Here is a 21,600-nt window from a genome sequence, read left to right on the forward strand (position 1 = left end):
GCTCAGGGTCTCCCCTTTCACAGAACACCTCTGAGTCTTTTCCAAGTCATTAGAGCAATGATTCCCCTTGGTTGTTGGATGTGTGACTGCTGATGATCCTCAAAATATCTCTTGACCCACCGACCACCTTTTCTCATTATCCTAGCAGATAACCTTTCCATAACCTTCCCAAGACACTTCAGGAAGCAGTGCCTGGCCTGTACCAAGAGTGCTCCAGATCTCAGCTGAGGCTGGGAACAAGCTGATTCCAGTGCCACAAATCTGAGCAGCTTCAAACACTTAGGCAAGTTGGAAATCAATCATGTGCAAACGAGGCCTGTTTCACAGGCACATTTCCATGTGCTGTGAGAAGCAGGAGAAGTGAGAGTTCTTGGCTCAGCAGTAACTAATTTCAGCAGATTAAAATGGTACAGTATCTTACTTTGTTGTTTCAGCTGGCGTGGCAAATGCATCGGTAATTATCACAGGAAGCCAAGGAGGGGGAAGCACAATAGGAAGGGAGTGCAGGACAGGACCATACTGTGGGACAAAGCAGGCAATGTCTTGCCAGGCAGCTCCTGAGCAGCAAGCTTTCCCTGGGGATTTACCCAGCCTGGATAGAGATGTGGAGGTGTTCTCAGTCCTGTAGAGGTTCACTATTAACAGTCCCTCTGGACCTGCGGTGCTTCTCAGCAGAAGAGGCTGCTGCATTTCCCCTTGGTGCTGCTGCCTTAACTATGTAAGGGCCAACTCCTGGGTTTGTGTTGAATTCACACACTGACTGCTACACAAGCCAGGTCAGAACAGTTCAGAACAGGACTTCACACTATAATGGGCCTCAGTTTCTTGGGCTTATCAGTGCAACACTCTAAAGATCAGGCCCGTATCTTCTGTCACTTTTGGGAATAGTGACATTTGTTTCCCTTTCTTGCTCTCCTTGTGAGCTGTTTTTCTCATTCACTGGATGCCACTGCCAACTCCTCCTCAGCACTGAAGAACAGCACAGGTCACCTCTGTGTTAAGCTGTCTGTGATCTTTTAAGTCCAGGCTCAGGAGGCCAAATGAACAGAAGAAAGGGCTGTGCTCTGACCTGGTTTAGCTTGTTGGTATGCAGCAGCATGCACAGAGTCCTCAGTGCTGTGATGGGGATGCTTTCTCGCAGAGTGCTGGCAGCTGCCTGACAGCCTCTGCCCGTGTGGGTGTGCGAGGGGCTCAGCCTGCACTGGCACTGTACAGGCAGGAGGGAGGGCACTGCTGCCATGGTCAGAAGCCATCATTAAGGTTATGCACAGTATAGTCCAAGCACTTTACAGTGGAAGGATTAAAAGCAGGAACCTAGAGATGGCCTCATTAGGCTTCTCCTTTGTCAGACAGCTCTTCTCCATGCCACCATCAATTCTGGGTCGCCTGAAGAGAACAAGTTCCATCCCTGTGCATCAATGCCTTGCATTTTACTGCTCTTCTCGTTGACTAACTCTGCACCATTTCTAAGTTTATTTTCTTAATGTCTTACAGAGGCCCTCTGGGGGAAGGGTAACACTAGCCTGCAGCCATGGAGGGGAAGACCTTGAGCTGCAAACACTTTGGCAGTTTTTTGCTCCAGCTTTGTTGTGTTTGACTTTTGAATATGCATTTGGAGTGGATCTGGACAAGCTCCACTCTGCTTTCCAGTAATGGGCGGAACTGCTGCAGGGAGTTAATGTGAACCAGAATTTGGAAAAGCCCTAGGCTTCCTCCTCATCCATAAATTTAGATATATTTCCTTGGCTGCTCTTTGCTGGAGCTGTTAAACTAGAGTTTGCTGTTCCCTGGGCTCTCATATTGGCATGGTTTTGACAGGGCAAAGTCTAAGCAGGCAGGGCAAGAGTAAAAAATAAAAGATCAGGCTGAATTTGGTCATCTTTTCCACCAATGTGCTGTGGAGAAGGGGGAATCACTCACACAGGTGTTGTGAGAAGAAACAGGCAGTGGTGTGGCTGCACAGTCCCATTGCTGCTATGGGAAGGATTCAGCATGGTAGTGATGCTCACAGCTCAGTGAGCCCTCCAGACAGGTGACAGGGCAGTGCCAGCCATCAGCAGGAGAGGACTCCTGCCCCCAACCACACCCCTGGTCCACACTTTCCCCCGTGTTCCCTGCTCAGCCACTGGCTGCTGGCATCCATGGCCCAGCCTTGACCTCGGCACTGGGCAGTGCTTTCCCTGGCAACTGGTGCAGTGCTTCCTGTAACTCCATGTGCAGAGCTGCTCGCCCCTCTGCCTGCTCTCCCCACCCTGAGGAATGGTCAGGTCCCCGGGAATGGGAGCCTGTCTGCTGCCTTTCCCATGCGATGCTGTGGAGCAGATCCTTTCCTCGGGTTATGTACCTCCACTGACATCTACTGGGGCCTGTTCTCACTTGCAATAGTTCAAGTGGAACATCAACTTCACAGGGTTTTCCTTAGTGTTTTACAATATTCTGAATGTGCCTGAGTGTCAGAAACTGAATCCTGCTGAGATGGCCATGTTTCTGAGTGTTCCATAGTTCTGAATGCCTCTTTTTTGTACTGGTTCTGTTGTCATGGACTTCACAGAGAGGTCCCGAGGTTTGCTTGCTATTTTGTGATATCATGTTTAGCACTCACTTTAAGTCTTGGATAGACAGGATGGTTTGCAAGCACTTTCTTTTCTTTTCTCTGTACCCCTCCATATCTCACCTCAGATACAGACCAGCCAAGCTGGCTCTTGCTAGTTACTTAGGGAAGCAGTTATCCGCAATAGCAGCACTCATTCTCTTTGGAAAACAGATAGACCAATGTGTTGAAGGATGGCTGGTTTTTTCTTGCCATGGTGAGGAGTTCCCCGCCCCAGTCTGACTTTGTGATTCTTTTAGAACTGAAGCACAATGATTAGCCAATTCTTTACATGAACCAGCTGTGAACTCTTCTCCACAGAGATACTCTGTTGTTCCGTGCTCAGAAATTGTAATTAAAAAAAAAAAAAAAAAAAAAAAAAAAAAAATTGAGCTAAGGCCAAGGTACAGTAACTTTATTACTTGAGTAATGGGGGTGAGATGCAATTTGGGAGATGTGGAGGGATTAGAAACATATTGGAACGAGAGAGGAGGATTAGGAGTGGCAGAGCTGAACAGAGCCCTGCTGTTAGTCAAAGCTGCAGTACAAGTGCAGGGGATGAGTAATGGCACACCCAGTCCCACAGGCCTCTGCTCTGGAGACTGAGTCCGTGTCCCTGTTCTCTCCATACACACCACTTGTCAAATTCCTGCTAGTGACACCTTTAAAAAGTACCTCAAGTACCTCCCGCTGTTGACTCTCTCAAGAGCATTTCCCACTTAAATGGGTTTGCAAATACCAGCATTTGTCCCATCAGACTTCCTGACAATCACAGGGTATACAGCAGTTTTGCCTGGGTCAACACCAAAAGAAACAAGATATTTCTCCAGTTACATTTCAGTCTTTTCAATACTTTCCAGGCATCTATCATTGCTAATGATGTGACCTGACACTTACACCATCACACTGTAATGGTTTCACTTCTGTTTTTTTAACTTTGATCAGTTCCCCACTTCTACCCACACAGGGATTTGGGGATTTCTGTGCAAAGGAAGTCTTGGAGATAGCATGTGAACATGTGTGCATGTACACATAGATGTTCATACTCTACTGCATGTCACAAACTTGGCATTGCTGACAACTGGGGGACCCTGGTCTCCTCCCATTTCTTTACAGTTCAGACTTCCAGGGTGGAATCTCTTCCTGCACAGATTAGATGTCTAAAAGTATTCCAGTTACCTTGTCTCTCTAAAAAACAAGTGGTAGTAGTGGCTCTTCTAGGGAGCATTTCATTTGATGCAGTTCAGGTGGCTGCTTTAGCATGAGCATGGACAGGATCATGCACGTTTCTTTAGAGGAGTTCCATCCTCAGCATCTGTCATGGCAGCACACCAACACTCCTGCTGATTATAGACTCACTATAACACAGAGAATGAGCGTGGACTGGTTATGTGATACCCATAAAACACAAAAACTAAAAACTAGGCAATTATCCAGCGTTCTTTTAAATTTCTTGGACGTTCATTATCTTCCTCTGTAATTTTCCTAGTCCAGTGGAATTTCACCAGGTAAATACACTGCCCTAAAGAGAGCATTAAAAGGGAGAGATTTAGTGCAGGAGGAGCAAGAGGAAATCCTTTGTATACTTCCTTCAGTTGCGTGACATGTTAATACTGAAGCAACAAAATGCTCAGTGTGTGGTTCCCTCGCCATCAACTCCCTTTTAAACTGGCTGAACTCAGATGGTCTGGGTGTGGAAGTGGAATGGCAAAAACTTTTCTGAACTGATGAAGGGAATTCATCCTTGGTACTGAAGCAAGTGTCTCAAGTGATCCATTGAAAGAAAGAAACTTACAAAGCTATCAACCATCAGTCTGTTTGTGATTAAGGCATGAATGCTTGCAGTGCCCTCATGAAGCCATGGATGCCTCATCCCTGGAAGTGTTCAAGAACAGGTTGGATGGGGCTTGGAACAACCTGATCTAGTGGAAGATGTCCCTGCTCATGCCAGGGGAGTTGAAACTGAATGGTCTTTGAGGCTCCTTCCAACCCAAACCATTCTATGGTTCTATGAAGTGATGCTGCTGTTCTGTACCAGTGTGCCAGTGTGGATACCACATCTGCTGCAGGATGGTGGCTGCTGTCACCTCTGCTAAACCACAATCACTCTTAAGAGAGGCTAACTATTAGCTTTTGGAGAACTAAACTCATCTAAGTTATAATCACAAAATGTTTCTCATTCTACTGACAAATACTTTTGGTCTGGCCTATAAAGATTTTCTTTGTCAGAGTAGTTTATATAGGTTCCCTCAACAAGATAAGTCATGTCAGTAAATTTACCTCTTTGGCAGAGCACTTGTGCTTCCACTAGATTTTCTGCTTGCTAGGAAATAATAAGAAGGTGAATCATTCCCCAGTGATATACCCCAGCAGATTCCTATTTCTTCTGTGGCTTTTGCACTAAAGAAAAGGAGCAGGTAAAGCTGAATTTGTTTTCTGGGTCCTTCAGAAATGAGGCAGCTCCATCTGCTGGTGTCACTGCTCGTGGTCATGTCTGCACAGAAGCTGCTGTTTCTCAGCCAGGCTGTTCCTGATGCCTTGCAGCACCCCAGGCCTGAAGGACCCTTCAGGGAACCTGAGTGCAGCACTGGCTACTTGAAACCCTGAACTACTGGCTGATTACATGGGCAGCAAAATATGAAATGCTGGAAATTTGGTGAAATCAGGCATATTAGCCTAAAAGTGGTTATTGCCTATGCCAGCCATGACCACCCCCACAAGATTTGTTACTTGTCGTCTCACAAAGCTTCTAAAGATGAGAATGGAGAGACCAGCACTAGACCTGGGAACAGATCAAAACTGGGGCATATCCAAACTGATATTCTTTCAAATGCTAAGGAATAAAACTAATCAACTTGATGATCCTTATGGGTCCCTTCCAACTTCACATATTCTGTGATCAAACCTCCTCCTGCACTCCCAAGTTCCCTTTAACGCTTGCATCCAGATTGCCAGGTGAGCTGAGATACCACCAGTGCCTGAATCCTTATTAGCTTGTGCCTTACTTGATTTATTTCCACCATATTCCTTCACCTGTGACAGGACATTAGATGAATATTGCATGTGATTTATATGTGAGTTATGTGGGGTAAAGGCAGGTTATTCAGTCTAAACATTCACCTCCTTAATGTATGGAAAGCTGTAGATGTCACAGTGGCTGTAACAGCAGAACTGCTCCATTCACTGCATTGTTTCTCACTAATCTGGGACCAACTCCTGGAATCAATGACTCTTTAATGTTTAGCAGTAGGATGTGATGGCTGTGAGTCAGGGTATCAGGGTGTTAGAGGTGTAAAATAATGGTGATGCTGGGCTGTGAAGGTAAATGGGAGAAGAGGATGGTAATTCCATGATCACAGAGGATTTTTTGACAAGGAGACCCAAGTTCAAACCACTCTGTTACAGGGGTCTTACGTGACCTTAGAGAAGTCAAGTGCATCTTAAACCCTTGCAAGTTAGGTATTAACTCCTTCTGGCATTCTAGGATTTTGTGTCCCTTTGACTCTATGTGGAGGAAAATTGGTGTTCTCCAGCCTTGCAGGAGAATTTGAATGTTAATATTTCAGCATAGGGAAGGCACTCTGATCCTTCAGTGACAGAATCTAAGAGAATGATTCCTACCACAAGGTTTCTGACAGTATATCTGCAGGGTAGACCATGCATTTGCCAGGATGTCCATCTCATGGTGTTTCTCTCTTCCAGGCACAGCATCTGTTGCACTTGCTGGCATCTTTGCAGCCTTAAGGATCACAAAGAACAAGCTCTCTGACCATAAGTTTGTTTTCCAGGGAGCTGGAGAGGTAGGAATGTTCCTGAGCTTGTACTGTAATATGCTCCATCCTCAAATTTAGAGAGAGAAAACTATGAAACTTCCTGCAGGGCTTGGCTTCATGAGGATGAAGCACAGAAGCAGGTTCCCTGTTACTGGGCAGGATTGGGCCCTACAGGTGGATCTTGCTGCTGTGTGGAAGTTGCAAACAGTTTTTAAGTGATTTCTTGGCCCACAAGTTCTGGGGATACTCTGTGGATACTATGAAGTTACCCATGTGTCAGGGGGGCTTTAAGTACCTTTAGGGAAGTTCCCTTATGAGGCAGGAATATTAAGGAGGCTGGTTTGTGTTCTCAGGGTTGATGTCTAGGGTAAACCAGAATTTCTTTAGCAGCAGAGTCCAAAGCACCCAGACTCAAAGAACTCTAAGAACACAACCATTCTATCTGGAGTCAGTCATAGTGCTCCATGGCAGGAGCCAGGTTGCCTGTATGGCACCTTGCTCAGAGAGAGAGGAATAAGAAGAAGCCTCCAAAGCTTAGTCCATGGACTAAAGGTGTTGGTCCAGGACCTGTCTCAGCTCCCACCCACCTGTGAGACTTTGGGGAGGTCTATTACTATTTGTCTGTCCCTCACTGAGACAAAGATTGCTCTCTCTCTCTCTCTCTCTCTCCACCCTTGCTGGCAGACATGTCTGTCTGTGCTGGTCACCATCTCTGTGGCACAGAGCCCCTCCTGCCTTGTTAGTCCCCATCTGAGCAGGAGGGCCAAGCATGGCTGCAGGACCACAAGCACACAGCATGTCCAGGGCTGCTTTCCCAGGCAGGAATGGGAGAAGACTTTCCTCATGGCTGTATTTCAGATGCAGCAGTCCCACTTGGCTTTGAGTTCCTCTGTACTGGCATTGCCACCAGCATTTTTTAAGTGTCTGCCTCTTTTCCTCCCCTGCAACTGGTTTCAATTATGGAGACAGCCCCTGCTTGTCAAGGTATCACCTCTGCTTCTTCAGCCTCACCTGCAACCTGCTCTGGTGAATGTTTCTGAGGGTTTTTATTTATGGCAGCACCTACAATGCTAAAATCGGCCCCATGCCTTGGCACTGTACAACCCCAGAACAGAAAGTCTCCCTGCTTTGTGCAGTGCTGTGGGATGACCCAACCCACCTCTCATTTAAAATCTTCCCCCAAAAGATAATGATATGCCAATGAAGTGTTTATATACTGTGTTCCAGGCTGCAATGGGCATAGCTCATCTCATCCTCATGGCCTTGGAAAAAGAAGGAGTTTCACGAGAGGATGCCATTAAAAAAATCTGGATGGTGGACTCCAAGGGACTGATTGTGAAGGTGAATTTGTCTCCAGAGCTGAGCTCCACTCACCTGCCATCCATTGCCAGCTAGAGAGGCCAGAGCAGGCAGATACCTTGGACCCCTGCTCAGCCATGAAGTAAAGGCTGCAGTTTTATTGGTGTCAGCATTGCTGCTCCTGCTTTCAGAGGACGAGGTCTCATGGTGACAAGTGTGCCAGCAGCACTGGCTGCCCTAAAGGCAACACTTCAGGCTGGGCCTCTAAAGTGGAAGGACACTCTGTTGGCCATGGCCTCAAGCAGTGCTGGAAGTCTTGCACATCATATGGGGTATTATCACAGCAAAACTGTGCCTTGCTTGGTGACCCAGCCTGGCCCAGCTCCATTCTGCACTCCCTGTGTCCCCAGGGCCTCTGCCCTTGTCCCTCCTCAGACTGGAGGAGACTTGTGCTTTATGTACAAGTGAATGGTAGCCAGGTCCTTCCTCCACACAGTCAATGTACTTTGGTGGGTGAGAGGAGCAGGGGCCAGCCCAGTGAGACATTATACCAACCACTCAATGCCTGACTGGCTGATGCTGAGGTCCTGCTATGTGGAATCTGCTTTAGGTAAAGGGCTGAGAGATGAAATGAGCTGAAGATGAGTTATTGTTTTATGTCCCCACCTTCTGTCAACAGACCAAAGTTTGACTCCTTTTTCCTCACAGGGCAGGAGCCACCTGAACCACGAGAAAGAAATGTTTGCTCAGGACCATCCCAGTGTGAACACACTGGAAGAGGTTGTGCAGAAAGTGAAGCCTACAGCAGTTATAGGTAGAGTTCACTTCAAATGACCTTTTCATGTCAATTCAAGTCTTAGGAGAGTTTCTGTCTTTCTTCCAGAGTCTCCTTTTGTTCTCTTACTCAAAACAAAATGAGCTTTTTTCACCCCCATTTTGTCGGTTGAGTTCTCCATATCCTTTTGCATTAACTATGGGGCACAGGCTTCCTCACTTTTGGAGCTGTAGGAGTTCTTTCAGACAGAGCTGTAGAGGGAGGTGCAGGATCTGGGGTTAAACAACAAACTTGGCCCTGTCACGCTGGGCAGGACGAGGATGACAACAGGCACCTCAGGAAGGTCTTTGGGAGTCAGAGTGCTGCAGTCAGGCTGGCCAAAGCACTGGTGCCCACTCTGCCTGGAGGAGCAGAGGGCTTTTAATGTCACTGTCATATGAGAAAGTAACATCGCCACCTGCATCTCCAGAGATGGAGCTGGTTCCCTCCCACCGCTCATTCACCATTCCCAGAGGGAGCATCCCATGCACTGAGGTGGGGCAGTGGGAAGCCACTCACTGTGCTCTTGCTGTTCCAGGTGTGGCGGCTGTCGCAGGCGCTTTCACGGAGAAGCTGCTGTCAGACATGGCAGCCTTCAATGAGAGGCCCATCGTGTTTGCCCTGAGCAACCCCACGAGCAAAGCGGAGTGTACGGCGGAGCAGTGCTACCGCCTCACCCAGGTACGGGCTGGTACACAGGGCGTGGTACCCGGGACACCGGGTACAGCGGGCCCTGCTGCCAAACCAGTGACAGCCCGCACAAATTGAAATAAGAGACATTCGGTAAAGAAAAACTCTCAGGCTGTGAGGAGGGTCAGGAGGTGGAGCAGGGCGCAGGGCCAAGATGGCTCATGTAGTCTCTGTCTTTGTGCTGGGAAAAGCCCTGAGCAGCCTGGTCTGATTTCATTGCTGACCTTGCTGTTAGCAAGAATTTGGGTCCCTATTACTTTGTGATCCTCTAAAGAAAGTGCTTGCCTCATTCACCCACAGCTGTCTGAGATGTCCCATCCTCTCCAGTTTCTGTCCCCTGTGTTATGCCAACCTAGTTGTTTATGTAACTATTTCATCACCCAACTTAGTCCCAATGTCACTGAAGAATTACAGTCATGTGGATTGACTTGCCTTGAGGTAGGAGCCCTTGTCTCACTCTTTCCTTTGCCTTCCCCACCACCCATGGCCAGAGCAATCACACAGCCCCAGACCCATAACCCACATGACTCTCTTCACACCTCATAGATGGTTGATAGAGAGGTAGAAAGACTCCTCAGCAAGATCAGAGCACTTGCAGTACAAACACATGCTCAGTGCTTAGTGGCCCTTTCCATGGCCCTGATCATGGCTCTGTCAGGGTGAGTCCTCCCAAAGAGTCAGCTGGAGGTGGCTTTGGTGGAGATGCCTCTGCTGACTGAGGTTTGGCAGCTTTGTCACCAGTGTCCCCTAAGCACAGGTCATGATGAGCAGCAGAAATACAAGACTCCTCTTCCGAATTGGAATGGCTTTTTCTTTCTCTTTGATCAGGGCCGGGGAATATTTGCAAGTGGAAGTCCATTCCCAAAGGTTACCCTGCCCAGTGGACAGACCTTCTTCCCTGGCCAAGGAAACAACGCCTACGTCTTCCCAGGAGTGGCACTGGGAGTCACTGCCTGCAGGGTTCGGCACATCCCTGATGAAATCTTCCTCATCACAGCAGAGGTTTCCAACTGACATTTAACTGATACTGTAAAAAAGATTATAAGGGGCACATGTATCTACCTCAGGTGTTTTACAGAACCTGGCCCAGGACAATGTGTGGAGGGGAAATGGCTCAGCCTCAGCAAAACGCTGCAGCCTTCTCCCAGCTTAGGGAGAGTTCATGCTTCCTTTACACCTACAGAGGTGCAGGAGCCATGACAATGTTCTCCTTCTCCACACCTCCTGCCCTAGCACAGCACTTTCCCACTCTGACTCCATCTGAAGTCTGTGATGAAATGTGTACACACTGTGTTTGAACAGGTCACAAGTTCCCACTCAGGACTAGTCCCAGCCTCAATACTGCTGGGGTTTCAGCCACATACCATGTAATGTGAGGGAATGTGGTATGTGCTTGAGACCATCCCTAAAAACTACCATCCTCCTCTTTCTAGACTATTGCTGCTGAGGTGACAGAGCAGCATCTTGCAGAAGGAAGACTTTATCCCCCCTTGGGCAGCATCAGAGAAGTGTCTCTCAAAATTGCTGTGAAAGTGAGTATTTCCATTCTTATTTCCACTTGTCATGGTAGGGAGGGCAGAAATTGCCCTGGAATTATTTTTGGGTTTTGTGTTTTTTAATTCAGTTTATTCTAAAGTCTAAAGCAACCGTTCTTAGGAATTCTTCTGGCCATAATTACTGCTTTGATTTCTTCCATCAGTAAAACCCAAATGTGAAAAATACATTCTGAGTCTGGGTGCCTCACAGCTCACAAAGCTCTGTTTTATTGCTTGAAGCTGTGAGTCTTCAGCACTTAAAAAAATGAGGTTTAGAGTCAAATTCAAACATGACTCAAGTTGCCAAAAGGTTTTAGGTTCCAAATTGCTATTTTGCAACCTTTTCTTCCGTATTTAGTAGGGACCTAATTACATAAATACTATTCCAGATCGGGACTTGTCTAATTATGGGTTTGGTGCCCAGATCTGTAATTCAGAGACACCCACTGAGAATCCCCTTGGCCTGCTCAGGGCTACTGATGGATGCAGAGTGTAGCCGAGGAGCTTAGGGGTATGGACAGAGCTGGCCAAAGGGCTACTCTCCTTCTCCACCTGCACACCCCAATCCCCCTGCCAGGGCAGGGGGTGATTTCTTACCAGCCACATTCCCTCACCCAGCTGAGGGTGAAGTGCAGCTGACTCACAAAGAGAAAAAAGCAAAAATCTGCACAATTCTGAGAGGAGGAAAGAGGGAAAACACAGACAGGGCCAAACTGCAGTTGGTTTCAACTTCATAATGTGCCAGCATTGTTTCAGCAGCTCATTTTGCTCATCTTTATTTGCAGATTGTTGACTGGGCCTACAAGCAAGGCCTTGCTTCTTGGTACCCCGAGCCAGCAGACAAGGAAACCTTTGTGAAACAGCACATATACAACTCTGACTACGATTCATTTGTTTTTGATGATTACAGGTGGCCCCCTGCAGCCATGTATACCCAAAAAGTATAATGTTTCGTGAGAACTGTTCTCTCATTTTTGCTATCGGTTCCTGTGGTTCATGTCATTGCTGATATAACTCACCTCCAGGCTTGCAGAATGGTAAAAGTAAATGAGTCCAAGTAGTTTTTTTACTTGCCACTGATTTTTGTCTGGGGGAGTATGTAATTAGGGAATAAAATGGAGTCCAGGGTGGGCAAATGGGTACTTTAAGGAGAGAGACAGACTGGCTGCAGCCCATCCCAGCCAGTCAGCACTGCTGATTGCTGACTGCTTGACATCCTGCCTGCTCTCAGCTGCCTTGGGATAAGCTACCTGGGCCACCTCAGAGGCACAGAATCCCACTGCTATTGGGAGTGCCCATAGGAAGCTCGAATCCACATGGCCATCCCTCACACATGACAGCCACAGTTTGCCTGTAGTTCTCTGAAGGTCAATGGGAAGTGTGTGCATTGCCCTGGTAGAGTTGGACACTTGGGAAGCACTGCTCTTGTCTCCTTCTGAAGTCCCTGATGGTTGGGGAGTCTCAACCAACCTAAAATGGTGCATGGGTCACACAACCTGGCACTGTCATCTGCCACACCCATGGAAACACACCCCAAAACCTCCATCAGCCCTGTGGGGACAACAGACCCCCTCCCCTCCTCAATTCAGGTGATCCTTCAAGAGAACAAGAGTGAAGGGAGACATCAGGGACAGCCAAGCCAGAGACCAGGACACCCCCAAAACCACAGCCAGCCATCACACTGGTGCAGCTCCTGATGGACACTGCTAAGGAAGCACTGCCTCCAGCCAAGGGCTCCCCTGGGAGTCTCTCTGTGTCACAGAGTTCCAGGGAGGCCTCCCCCAGCCTTGTGACATTATCACACTTCACCCAATGTTATCCCAGCAGGATGGGTGCTCCTGTTCATAACTGGGAAAGTACAGAGGGATTGCTGGCAACTCTTCCAGCACACACTCCCTGCGCTGGTGGGGCTGAAGGGAAAGTGGAGCTCGGGGAAGCACAGCAAGGTGGGTGGGAGCCTTTTATGGGAGCCTTTTATGCCTGCTCTGCGAGTTCCGTGCAGGACTCAAAAGGAACCACTTGAGGGCTGCAGAGGACTTCTGTGCACAGCTTTTCCCCAGCGGAGAAGGTCCAGCAGCAGTGAATAGTCTTTTCTTGTCCAGTCTTGTACAAGAAAAGTCTCACGCAGAAGAAATACTTACTGGAGTTGGAGTTGCTGGGTGTCTGCCCTGCAAGGAACGGCAACTAGTAAAGAGGCTAAACTGGTGTAGAAAAAGCTCAAATTGCATAGTGTGGGACTTCTAGCTGCTGTGTTTTGTTTTCTAATTTAAAGCAAGGATCTTTCTAGCAGCTCATTTTGGATTTCTCTGCTCTCAGTTTTTCTCTCAGCATCAGGCAAAGTCTCTATTCTTAATTTGTTCTTTTTTCCTTCCTTTGAAAAATGAGGTAATTTGAAACCAGTGATATAACTAGCATAAACACAAGAAAAGTATATCAATACAGATAATAATGTGGCAGTATTAATACCTATTTCAAGCTCAGAAGGGATTATTGTGTCATCCAAACATGATGCTAAGCCTAGCAATTTCCTGGTATCTGAATTACGTCTGCCGGGGAAAAAACCTTCACTTCTCTTTGCCTGAGGGCATGAGACATGAGGAGACTCATGTCTCTCCTCTTATTAAAGAAAATTTCATCCAGTTGTTCATTTATAATTAAACCAATAAATACTTATAAATAATAAAATAAATATTTATAAATAAATAGTTATCCAATATTTATAATTCCAGTTGGTCTGGATTAGCCAGGTAGCATTTGTCCTTGTTCTTCCTCCCCTGGCAGGGCCCATCTATTGGCCAAGACAGCACATTGCTTGCAGTTGCCCCAGGCTGTATCACTGGCTTATCTCCAGGAGCATCCAGGAACCAGCATGTGGCTCTGACAACCCAAGGGGCTCTGGTCAATACAATAAAAATAAATTATATTGAAGTCAGGGCCATCCTCCTCTGGCCTGACTTTCTACTTCAGCCCCTGTGCCTGCTGTTCTGTCAGCTGGCTCTAGGTGTTAAGGGTCACCTAAGCCATAAAAAAGTATTAATCACAGACTTTAGGAAAAAAGTCAGGATGTCTGGCCATCACATTTTTATTAGGAACACCAGGCGTGTTCTTAGAAGTAGCCACCCCAAATTAAGCCTCTACCCTTTAAGTCATGTTCTGAGGCTCCTTCCTCACAAGCCCTGACTTCATGTGCAAATGGGAGACATTTGTTTTGCTGGCACTTCAAGAGTGTGATGACCTTTCCATGCTGAAAGGAAAATCTTGATAAAATCACTAATTAATGACTGAGCTTGAATCATTTGTCCCAGATATGTGGGTAAACAAAGAAGCTAAAGGTCTGGCTATTAAACAGGAAAGAAAGGTTTTTCTTCATAGAGCGAGCTGTTCAAATACCTAAAATGGTGGTAATTGATTTATATGTAATTATTGGAGTGCACAGAAGCAATTATAGCTGTTATTTGAAGCCCAGTTCTACTGTGAGGTGTTTCCATGCAAAAGATTCCTTATTAGTTATCCACTGATGAAAATGGTGGTAGAAGGATGGAATTTCTCCTCATTTAAACTTCATACGCAGTTTTACCCCTCTGATCTCTGCTTTTTGTATCTTGAGAATAACTGAGCTGTTTACTTCAGACTTAACAAATCTAGCTGACAAACCTCTGGCAGGGAAGAGACTGCTGGCATGGGAGGGAATTTGATCACAGAACTGTAACACTGCTGGTATTGCTGAAACAAGATCTGCCAGAGTCCAGCTCAACTCATACAGTTAGCAGTCAGAGCACTAAATGTTGTTTAATCTGTAACTCCTGCAGATTGGTCTGGAAAATCACTGAGATGTCCAGAAATCTCACAGACTGACTGTGAACCTCCATCACCTTTCAGGGTGCTCAGCCTCAATACCCAAAGAAACATTCTGGTGAGCTTGGGAGCTGAACACATCGAAGAGAGATGAGAAGAGAAGGAAATAAGAATGTCATGCTAAGGGTCCAGGACAGCTCTCAATGCCACCCTGGAGTGTTGTGTCCACCTGAACCCAGAGTAGAGTTCTGAGCACACTCAGCACAAGCTCAAGCACAAGCAGAAGCTCTTCACTATGAGGTTTAGAAGACAGAAAGGGTCATGTCTGCTACATCATTGAAATGAGTCATGGGGATCAGTCCCTATAAATTTCTCCTTTACCCTGTGGTACAGAAGAGCCGGTATCACATTCTACAGTTAAAAAAAAAAAGGGACAAAATCTGCCCACCACCTCTCTTGTGACACCATCCTTGGTCCAGCAGCTTCTCAGGCAGGAGTCTTCTGTTTGAAGGGTATTGTGGCAACATCAAATTAAAAATTGTTCACTGAGCTTTCACCACTGTGGGGTACAAAGGGTTGATGCTGTGGGCCTCTATCTTTTATGAAGCTGAACAAAAATAAAATTAGCAACAATTATGCCCAGCTTCTCCAAGAGAGAGCCATCTGTATTCCCCATCTACAGCTAGCAGTAAAGTGATTTGTCACCCAGTGTTTTAGGTTTAACTCACTCCCAGTCTGACAGCAGATTTGCATCACTTAGCTGTGGCTGAAATGGCTGAGCTGAGCTCCAGCCATTCCTGCGCTAAGCCAAACTGCCCCCACTTCACTCCAAACCCTCCTTCAGGATGCCCTTGGGCACTGATCACGGGCTGTAGTAACAGAGGCACACATACAATTCCCTTCAGCACAGAGCTAAGGGATGGCACCTACAGCAAACAGTCAGGGCAGAAAATGGAGACAGTCACCTCTCATCTGGCACAGCAGGATCTGCCAGAATTTGTTCACCAGAGCCCTGAATTAATTACAATTAGCTGCTAAGACTGAAGCAGTCTAAAATGCCCACCAGGAGACATCCTAGCACACAAAACATGCACTAACAGGAGCAGCAGAACCTGTTACTACAAATCCTGAATCCTCTCCTCTCTCCCTCCCTCAGTACAGACCAGTCCACATCTATATGCCCAATGTTGTTGGGAATACCTGGAGGGAGCACAGGGCAAATGGTGCAGCTTTAGCTGCCTCTGGGAGGGTGACAGAGGTTGTATAAGATGTGATTCCCCCATTTCAGACAAGGAAAGGTGAAGGATCATTTGGGAAATGCTGCCTACTCCTTAAATCCCACACTGGCCAATTCAAGTACTTAAAAATACATTCCACTGACAGCAATGCAGTGACATTAAGGCTGTGATCTCTGGACAACCGTAGGTTGTAACAACCTTAAAGATAAGGCCTTGACAGTACATTTACATTTCATATGAAGAGGGCTCAAAAAGCACAAAAGCCTAAAAACCTGCAGGCTGGTTCCTTACCAGCAAGGGAGGGGATATCAGGGTTACAGTGAGGTATTGAAAAATATTATAAAACACCTTCATCATTCATCATCTTTCAGCAGTCTCCTGCCAACCTTCACCCACACAAAACTGGGGAGAGAGCACTCCTCATAATACACTCTAATTTTGGCTGTATATATTCATATGCCTTACAAACACCATTGGATTTTAAGGAAATGTTCACCAGCCTCTTTGGCTGACACAAAGTTATCCTAAATGCATTCCCAGCTCTCACTTCATATAGTCAGGCTTATAGGCTTGACCTCCCGCAGTCTCATCTGAATTTCTTGCACATCTCTATGGAATTGCTCCACCACCTTTTTCCTTCTGTTGCCAATAAGTGCAAATGACCTTCAGTTTTTGCACTGTTGCCAAAAGCAGTTTATTTAGAAAGTCAGAAAATAAAAAGAGTTTACAATAAATTTCTCTATCTTTTTCACTAACACTTTGATCAACTATGTAAGCTCAACGAAGATGACTCATCATCAATGGCCAGGCTGCACTAGAGCCTTCCCAAGCTCAGGCCATGAAATAGTTAATGAGTCTGTTTCAAAACACTTTAAAAAAAAAGAAATCTTTCTGCTTTCTGAAAGTGGCTTTGGAATAGGCCCAGACCATTTAAGTCACAAAACACTGAGGCACAGTATTAATTATCCATGGTGAACCTTTACTTATTTGTCAGTAAATCACCATTAAGGAAAGGTTAAGATTCCCTAATTTAAAATGAGAAGCAAGGGTTCTGGTCATTCCCCTTTATCATCTTTGACTATATATGAAAATTATTGACACATGTATGCTTTCCCATCAAAGGCCCCAGTAATATCAGGCAATATGTATAAAACACATCAGCAATAAAATGAAGTTTAGTGTATCTGAGGAACTCAGTGCAGGCTTTGTAAAATGAAATAGTTTGGTAGTCTGACCTCGATCCAACCAAACAGAACCCATTTCCTTTCAAAGGGACACACTTCTTTTAAGACAGAAAAGCTGAAAAGAATCAGCTTTAGTCCTGAGGGACAGACTCCTTATAAAAGTGCATCCAAAAAACCAAAATATCTTGCTCAATTACAAAAGCTTTTATTCTTGCAGATGCTTAAGATGATGATCTTCAGTGTTTCAGAGAAGAAAACAATTCCCTAAGGGTGTTTCTAAACGAGACTGTTAGGTGATGTTTTCAGTGCCTGCACTATTCAAGCTGGGGGAAACAAACCAACAAAAAGAGCCCACACATGCACAAAGGAGATGAGAGATGCAGCCTCACTAGATGGCAACCCCTGGCCTGTTCAGGTGCCCTCACTGCCTCCACAGCGTGGAGAGGGGCTCCAGCGCTCCTCAGGAGTTACACAGAAGTTCTTTGTTTGCTCTGTGTTGTGGGAAAAGCTGTTGTTCACTCCTTTCCAGGCTTATCAGACTTCTCATGCCAGGTCCTCCCTCAAATACAAATACATCCTCTAGCAGCAATGTAGCCGTACTTCGAACACTGATTTCTAGATTTTTTTTTCTTTCAGTGCAAGCTTCTATAATCTGAACATCCCCCTTAAGGAACTATAGCAGGATGGAGGCTAAAGCTGAAGAGATTTCTGAAGCTGCTGCTCAGTCAGCTTGATTCTCAGAGCCTGATCCAAAGTTCTTGCAAGCCCACAAAGAGGTCTCCCAACCTGGCAGCACTGGGAATGGGCTGCCACCCCAGCCTTGGATCAGCCGAGCTCTGCTGGCACCCACAGAGCTGCTTCTCCCACTGCTTTTAGACAGTCTAACCCAAGAAGGATTGATGCTCAGCTTCTGAGCACCACAGGTCACCATCTACAAGGCAGCAGGGCACCAAATGAAGAAAAACCACCAGCTGGTCAGATTTGTGGCCCTTCAGGGCTACTTGAAATAAAAAGGTGAGATCTGTAGGCAACCAGACTATTCTGGTTTGCAATGTCGATCCCAGAACCAATTCCTGAAAACCTCTTTTTGACTTCTTCTGAGCAAAATCTGACACCTGTGATACAGCTGACCAAAACCTGTGATACAGCTGACAGGATAGACTATAAAGTCTTCAGGATTAGATCCCCAGTTAATTCACACTTGCCTACTGAGCTTATGAGATAAATCCTAAAAAAGGTGGGTTTGTTCCTTAGCAGAGACCACTACATTATCAGCTCCCCCATCATTTGACTGGCCTGCTGAAAACAAATCTTAGGTGCACAGCTCAAGGGAGGAAAGTGGGCACTGAGATTATTAGCACAGTATCATCATAATGAAATATTCTGAGCAGCTGTCAAGATGTGCTACAAATTCACATGCTTGAAGTAGGAGCTAAACAAACAGATAATACATCTCCACCTGAAATAACCCCCACACTTGCCCAGGTAGTCTCAGATGCAGGCTCTGCTGGGAGCTGGCAGCGTGCAGCTCACTAATGCAAACCGAGAGGTTTGCCAAAGTGAAGAAGCAGGACAGAGCTTACAGAGCAGAACATTGTCCCATCATCAAAACCAGCAGCAGGGCAGGATTAACCTAATTTGTAGCTACCTTGGCTGGAAAGGCTGCCCATTGATCCCAATACAGGCTCTCAAGAAGCTGTGAAATAAACTCCTGCAAAATTGTTCTTGAAAAGTGTATGTCCTCAACAGCACCCAGCTATCAGATGCTGGAGTGTTGTGGACATTCATCCATGGCTGTTCCTTTCTGTACAGCTTGTGGAGACCTTGGACACCTTGCGGGGAGGAAAGAGGAGGCAGCAGTTACAGCTCCTGCTATTAAATATAAAATTAAAACATTTGCCAAAACAAATTATCTCGTTTTATTTCCAAAAGATTTTCTTGCAGCTCTCCACACTTTGCAGCACGCTGACCCCAAATCTCTGACAAGTTAAATCACACAGGTTGAAGAATGAAAAAAAATTGCTTTACCTTTCACATTATCTTTTAAAACACAGAAGGCACAAGGATTTATCACCACCGAGGATAAAACCCCAGGCTGATCCCTATGTGGATCCCGTTTAAAAAACAAACAATCCACTTGGGGCTGGCAGGGAGCCAGACTGCGGGATTGCCTTTGAAAACTTGCATCTCAATAGGAAACCTCCGACTATTTTGATCTGTTTTCATAACTGTAACAATTTTCATCCCTTGACTTTGTAGCGTATTATCGCTCCTTTCTTTCTCCTAAGTTACAGAAACGGACTGTACAAATGAAGGCTAAACAAGCACGGGTCGCTGTGGATAAAATACAGCATTTCAAAAGGTTTAGAGAAGACAAAACCCGCTGCCTGTCTCAAGTCCTGCCAAGAAAGCCTTACAGAGGATGGAGGTGAAAGCCCCTGAACGCGGCGCCTCGGCAGCAGCAACAACCACACAGCCCGGATCTATTGTGCAGCTTTATTTTTATAGGACCTATCATAGACTCTTTTACATAACTTAAATGATTATCAAATAATCTCCTGTACACAATGAGACGGAGCCGCGTCGCTTTCTGAGCTTTGACACATTCCTGGAGGAAATCCAGCAGTCTGTAGGAATCACACGGCCGCAGTGGCTACAGTACATTTTTGTCCCGAATTTACACCATCAATTAACTTACGAACCGCTGTAAATCGCCGTTTTGCAAGATCCTGCAAAAGACGCTGTTAAAATCTCAGGACACCGAGTTTTGGTAGCAGCATTTTTAATTTTGCTTCACTTTCTTGCCTTTGTGTCCTCAAGCCGAGCACCTGCCGGCGCTTGTGACAAACGTGAGCCTGGGGAAAATGCTAAACGCACCTCGAGCGTTGACGTGAGCTTTAGGTTTAGACTGAAATCACTGACGAGCGGTCCCCACGTCGCCTGCAGGTAACAACAGCAACGCGTCTGCCTAAGCCAGCCGAGCCCTGGCCCCGGAGGAAGGAGGACCTTAGAAAGGGGGGCGCCGGCCGCTACAAAAACACCTGAAGAAACCCAAAGTTTCACACTTTATTCGCAGCGTCGCCCCGGCCGCAGGAGGAGCAGTCTGGCAGTGCACAAGGGCGAATCCTGCGGGGCTGTGGCCGCGGTTTGGGGTGCGGGGCTCTCTCCCCGTGCTGCCCCGGGCTCCGCTCCCCCTACAGCCGCCCTACAGCCCGGGGAAGGCCCCGCGGGTGAACCCGCCGTACTCGTAGTGCGGCTGCGGCGGGGGCAGGGGGCACTCGGGGAAGAAGGGGGCGAACCCCGCGGGGAGGTGCCCGCCGGGCTCCTCGCTGATGCCGCCGCTGCCGGGCAGGGTGTCGGCGGCGCCGGGGAAGAGCGGGCGCAGCGGCTCGGGGGGCGCTTTGCGGGGCGGGCTGCAGGGCGCGGCGGGGCTCCAGGGCGGCTCGGGGTACAGCAGCCCGCCCAGCAGCGGGTGCGGCCCGGCGGGCGGCCCCAGCTCGTACAGCCCGTGCTCCAGCCCCGGCTCGGCGGGCGGGCGGCCCCCGAAGGCGTCGGCGGGGCCGGGGGGCTCGGGCATCGGCAGCGCGCCGTACTCGGGGCACAGCAGCTCCAGGAACTCGGCGGCCTCCCCGGGCCCGGACCCGCCGCCCTTCTCGGGCTCCTTGGCGGGCGGCCCGCGGGCGGCGGGCCCGGGCAGCGCGGGCTCGGTGAAGAAGGAGGGCGGCAGGTTGCGGTCCCGCAGCGGCACCTTCCGCGGGCCGCCCGCCCCGGGCTCGGCCGCGCCCCGGCCCCGCGGCAGGGAGCCGAAGAGCGCGGCCAGGCTCCGGCTCTGCAGGCTGCTGCCGGCCCCCTGCGCGGGCTCCCGGCGCGGCGCGGGCCGGGCGGGGCAGGCGGGAGGAGCGGCGGAGGCGGAGGCGGCGGCGATGATGCCGGTGCAGCGCTTGATCTGCTTCTGCAGGTATTTCCTGTGGTTCACCTTCCGCCGCGACTTCACCGGCCGGTCCAGCGCCAGCTTGATGTTGCTGGAAGCCGAGTCGATGAAGCTCAGCAAGTCCCGGGTGGCTTCTCTAAAGTCCCCCGCGTCGCCGCCGCCGCCCTGGTAGCCCTTCTCCAGGTCGGCATAGCCCAGCAGCCCGCCGGCCGCGGGGAAGCAGAAGGAGAGCAGGTGGTGGGGGCTGAGCAGCGCGGCGGGCACGGCCATGGCCGGCGGCGAACGCCGCCCCCGAGTCCCCGCAGGCTCCGCCGGGATGCGCCCGCCGGGACACGGCAGCGGCTCCGGGGAAAAGGCGGCGGGCGGGGAAGGAGGAGGAGGAGGAGGAGGGCTCAGAGCGGGGCCGGCCCCAGCCCTCCCCGCCTTCCTGCCGGGAGCCCGGGGGCCGGGCTGGCTGCACCCACCCACCACCGGCCCGGGCGGGAACATCGCGGGGCGGGACGGGAGGAGCATCACCCCCGGGGCTGGGACACACCCGGCCCGGACAGAGAGGCGGCCCCGCGGGACAGGTGTAGCACCCACCCCGGGACAGGTGCACGGGCATCCCCTGGCCGAACATAGACAGGCACCCAGAGCAGATGCGCCGCATCCTTCAGACCCCATCGGTCTTGTCCCCCCTCCTGCAGCTGCTCAGCTGGCAGAAAACCTGTTCCAGGCCTGGCGTTCGCAGGGCTCTGGGTGCAAGGGCAGG

General features: G+C 48.5%; 2 protein-coding genes across 5 annotated transcripts in view; one reads left to right on the plus strand and one right to left on the minus strand.

Annotated features, from left to right (window-relative positions):
* The window catches only part of ME3 (malic enzyme 3), a 120,675-nt gene extending 105,617 nt beyond the window's left edge, over window positions 1-15,058 (plus strand). For 3 of the 4 annotated variants that reach the window (XM_083883378.1, XM_083883380.1, XM_083883379.1), the window contains 7 exons: window positions 6,293-6,390; window positions 7,591-7,704; window positions 8,371-8,476; window positions 9,015-9,157; window positions 9,995-10,168; window positions 10,600-10,698; window positions 11,487-12,560. In XM_083883378.1, coding sequence (XP_083739504.1) covers window positions 6,293-6,390; window positions 7,591-7,704; window positions 8,371-8,476; window positions 9,015-9,157; window positions 9,995-10,168; window positions 10,600-10,698; window positions 11,487-11,648 — 896 coding nt within the window. In that variant the 3' untranslated portion in view covers window positions 11,649-12,560. Of the gene's footprint in view, window positions 1-6,292; window positions 6,391-7,590; window positions 7,705-8,370; window positions 8,477-9,014; window positions 9,158-9,994; window positions 10,169-10,599; window positions 10,699-11,486; window positions 12,561-14,510 lie in introns of those variants that run through there. The other variant, XR_014592465.1, reaches the window with a different exon arrangement.
* A 5,065-nt stretch (window positions 15,059-20,123) lies between these two features.
* On the minus strand, window positions 20,124-21,119 carry FAM181B (family with sequence similarity 181 member B; the record flags this gene model as incomplete). Its single annotated transcript, XM_083855503.1, has 1 exon — window positions 20,124-21,119. The coding sequence occupies one exon, from the start codon at window positions 21,117-21,119 to the stop codon at window positions 20,124-20,126; it is 996 nt and encodes a 331-aa protein (XP_083711629.1).
* Between the last annotated feature and the right edge of the window lie 481 nt (window positions 21,120-21,600).

Source organism: Zosterops lateralis (assembly GCF_965231275.1).
Source record: "Zosterops lateralis genome assembly, chromosome: 2".
NCBI lineage: Eukaryota > Metazoa > Chordata > Aves > Passeriformes > Zosteropidae > Zosterops > Zosterops lateralis.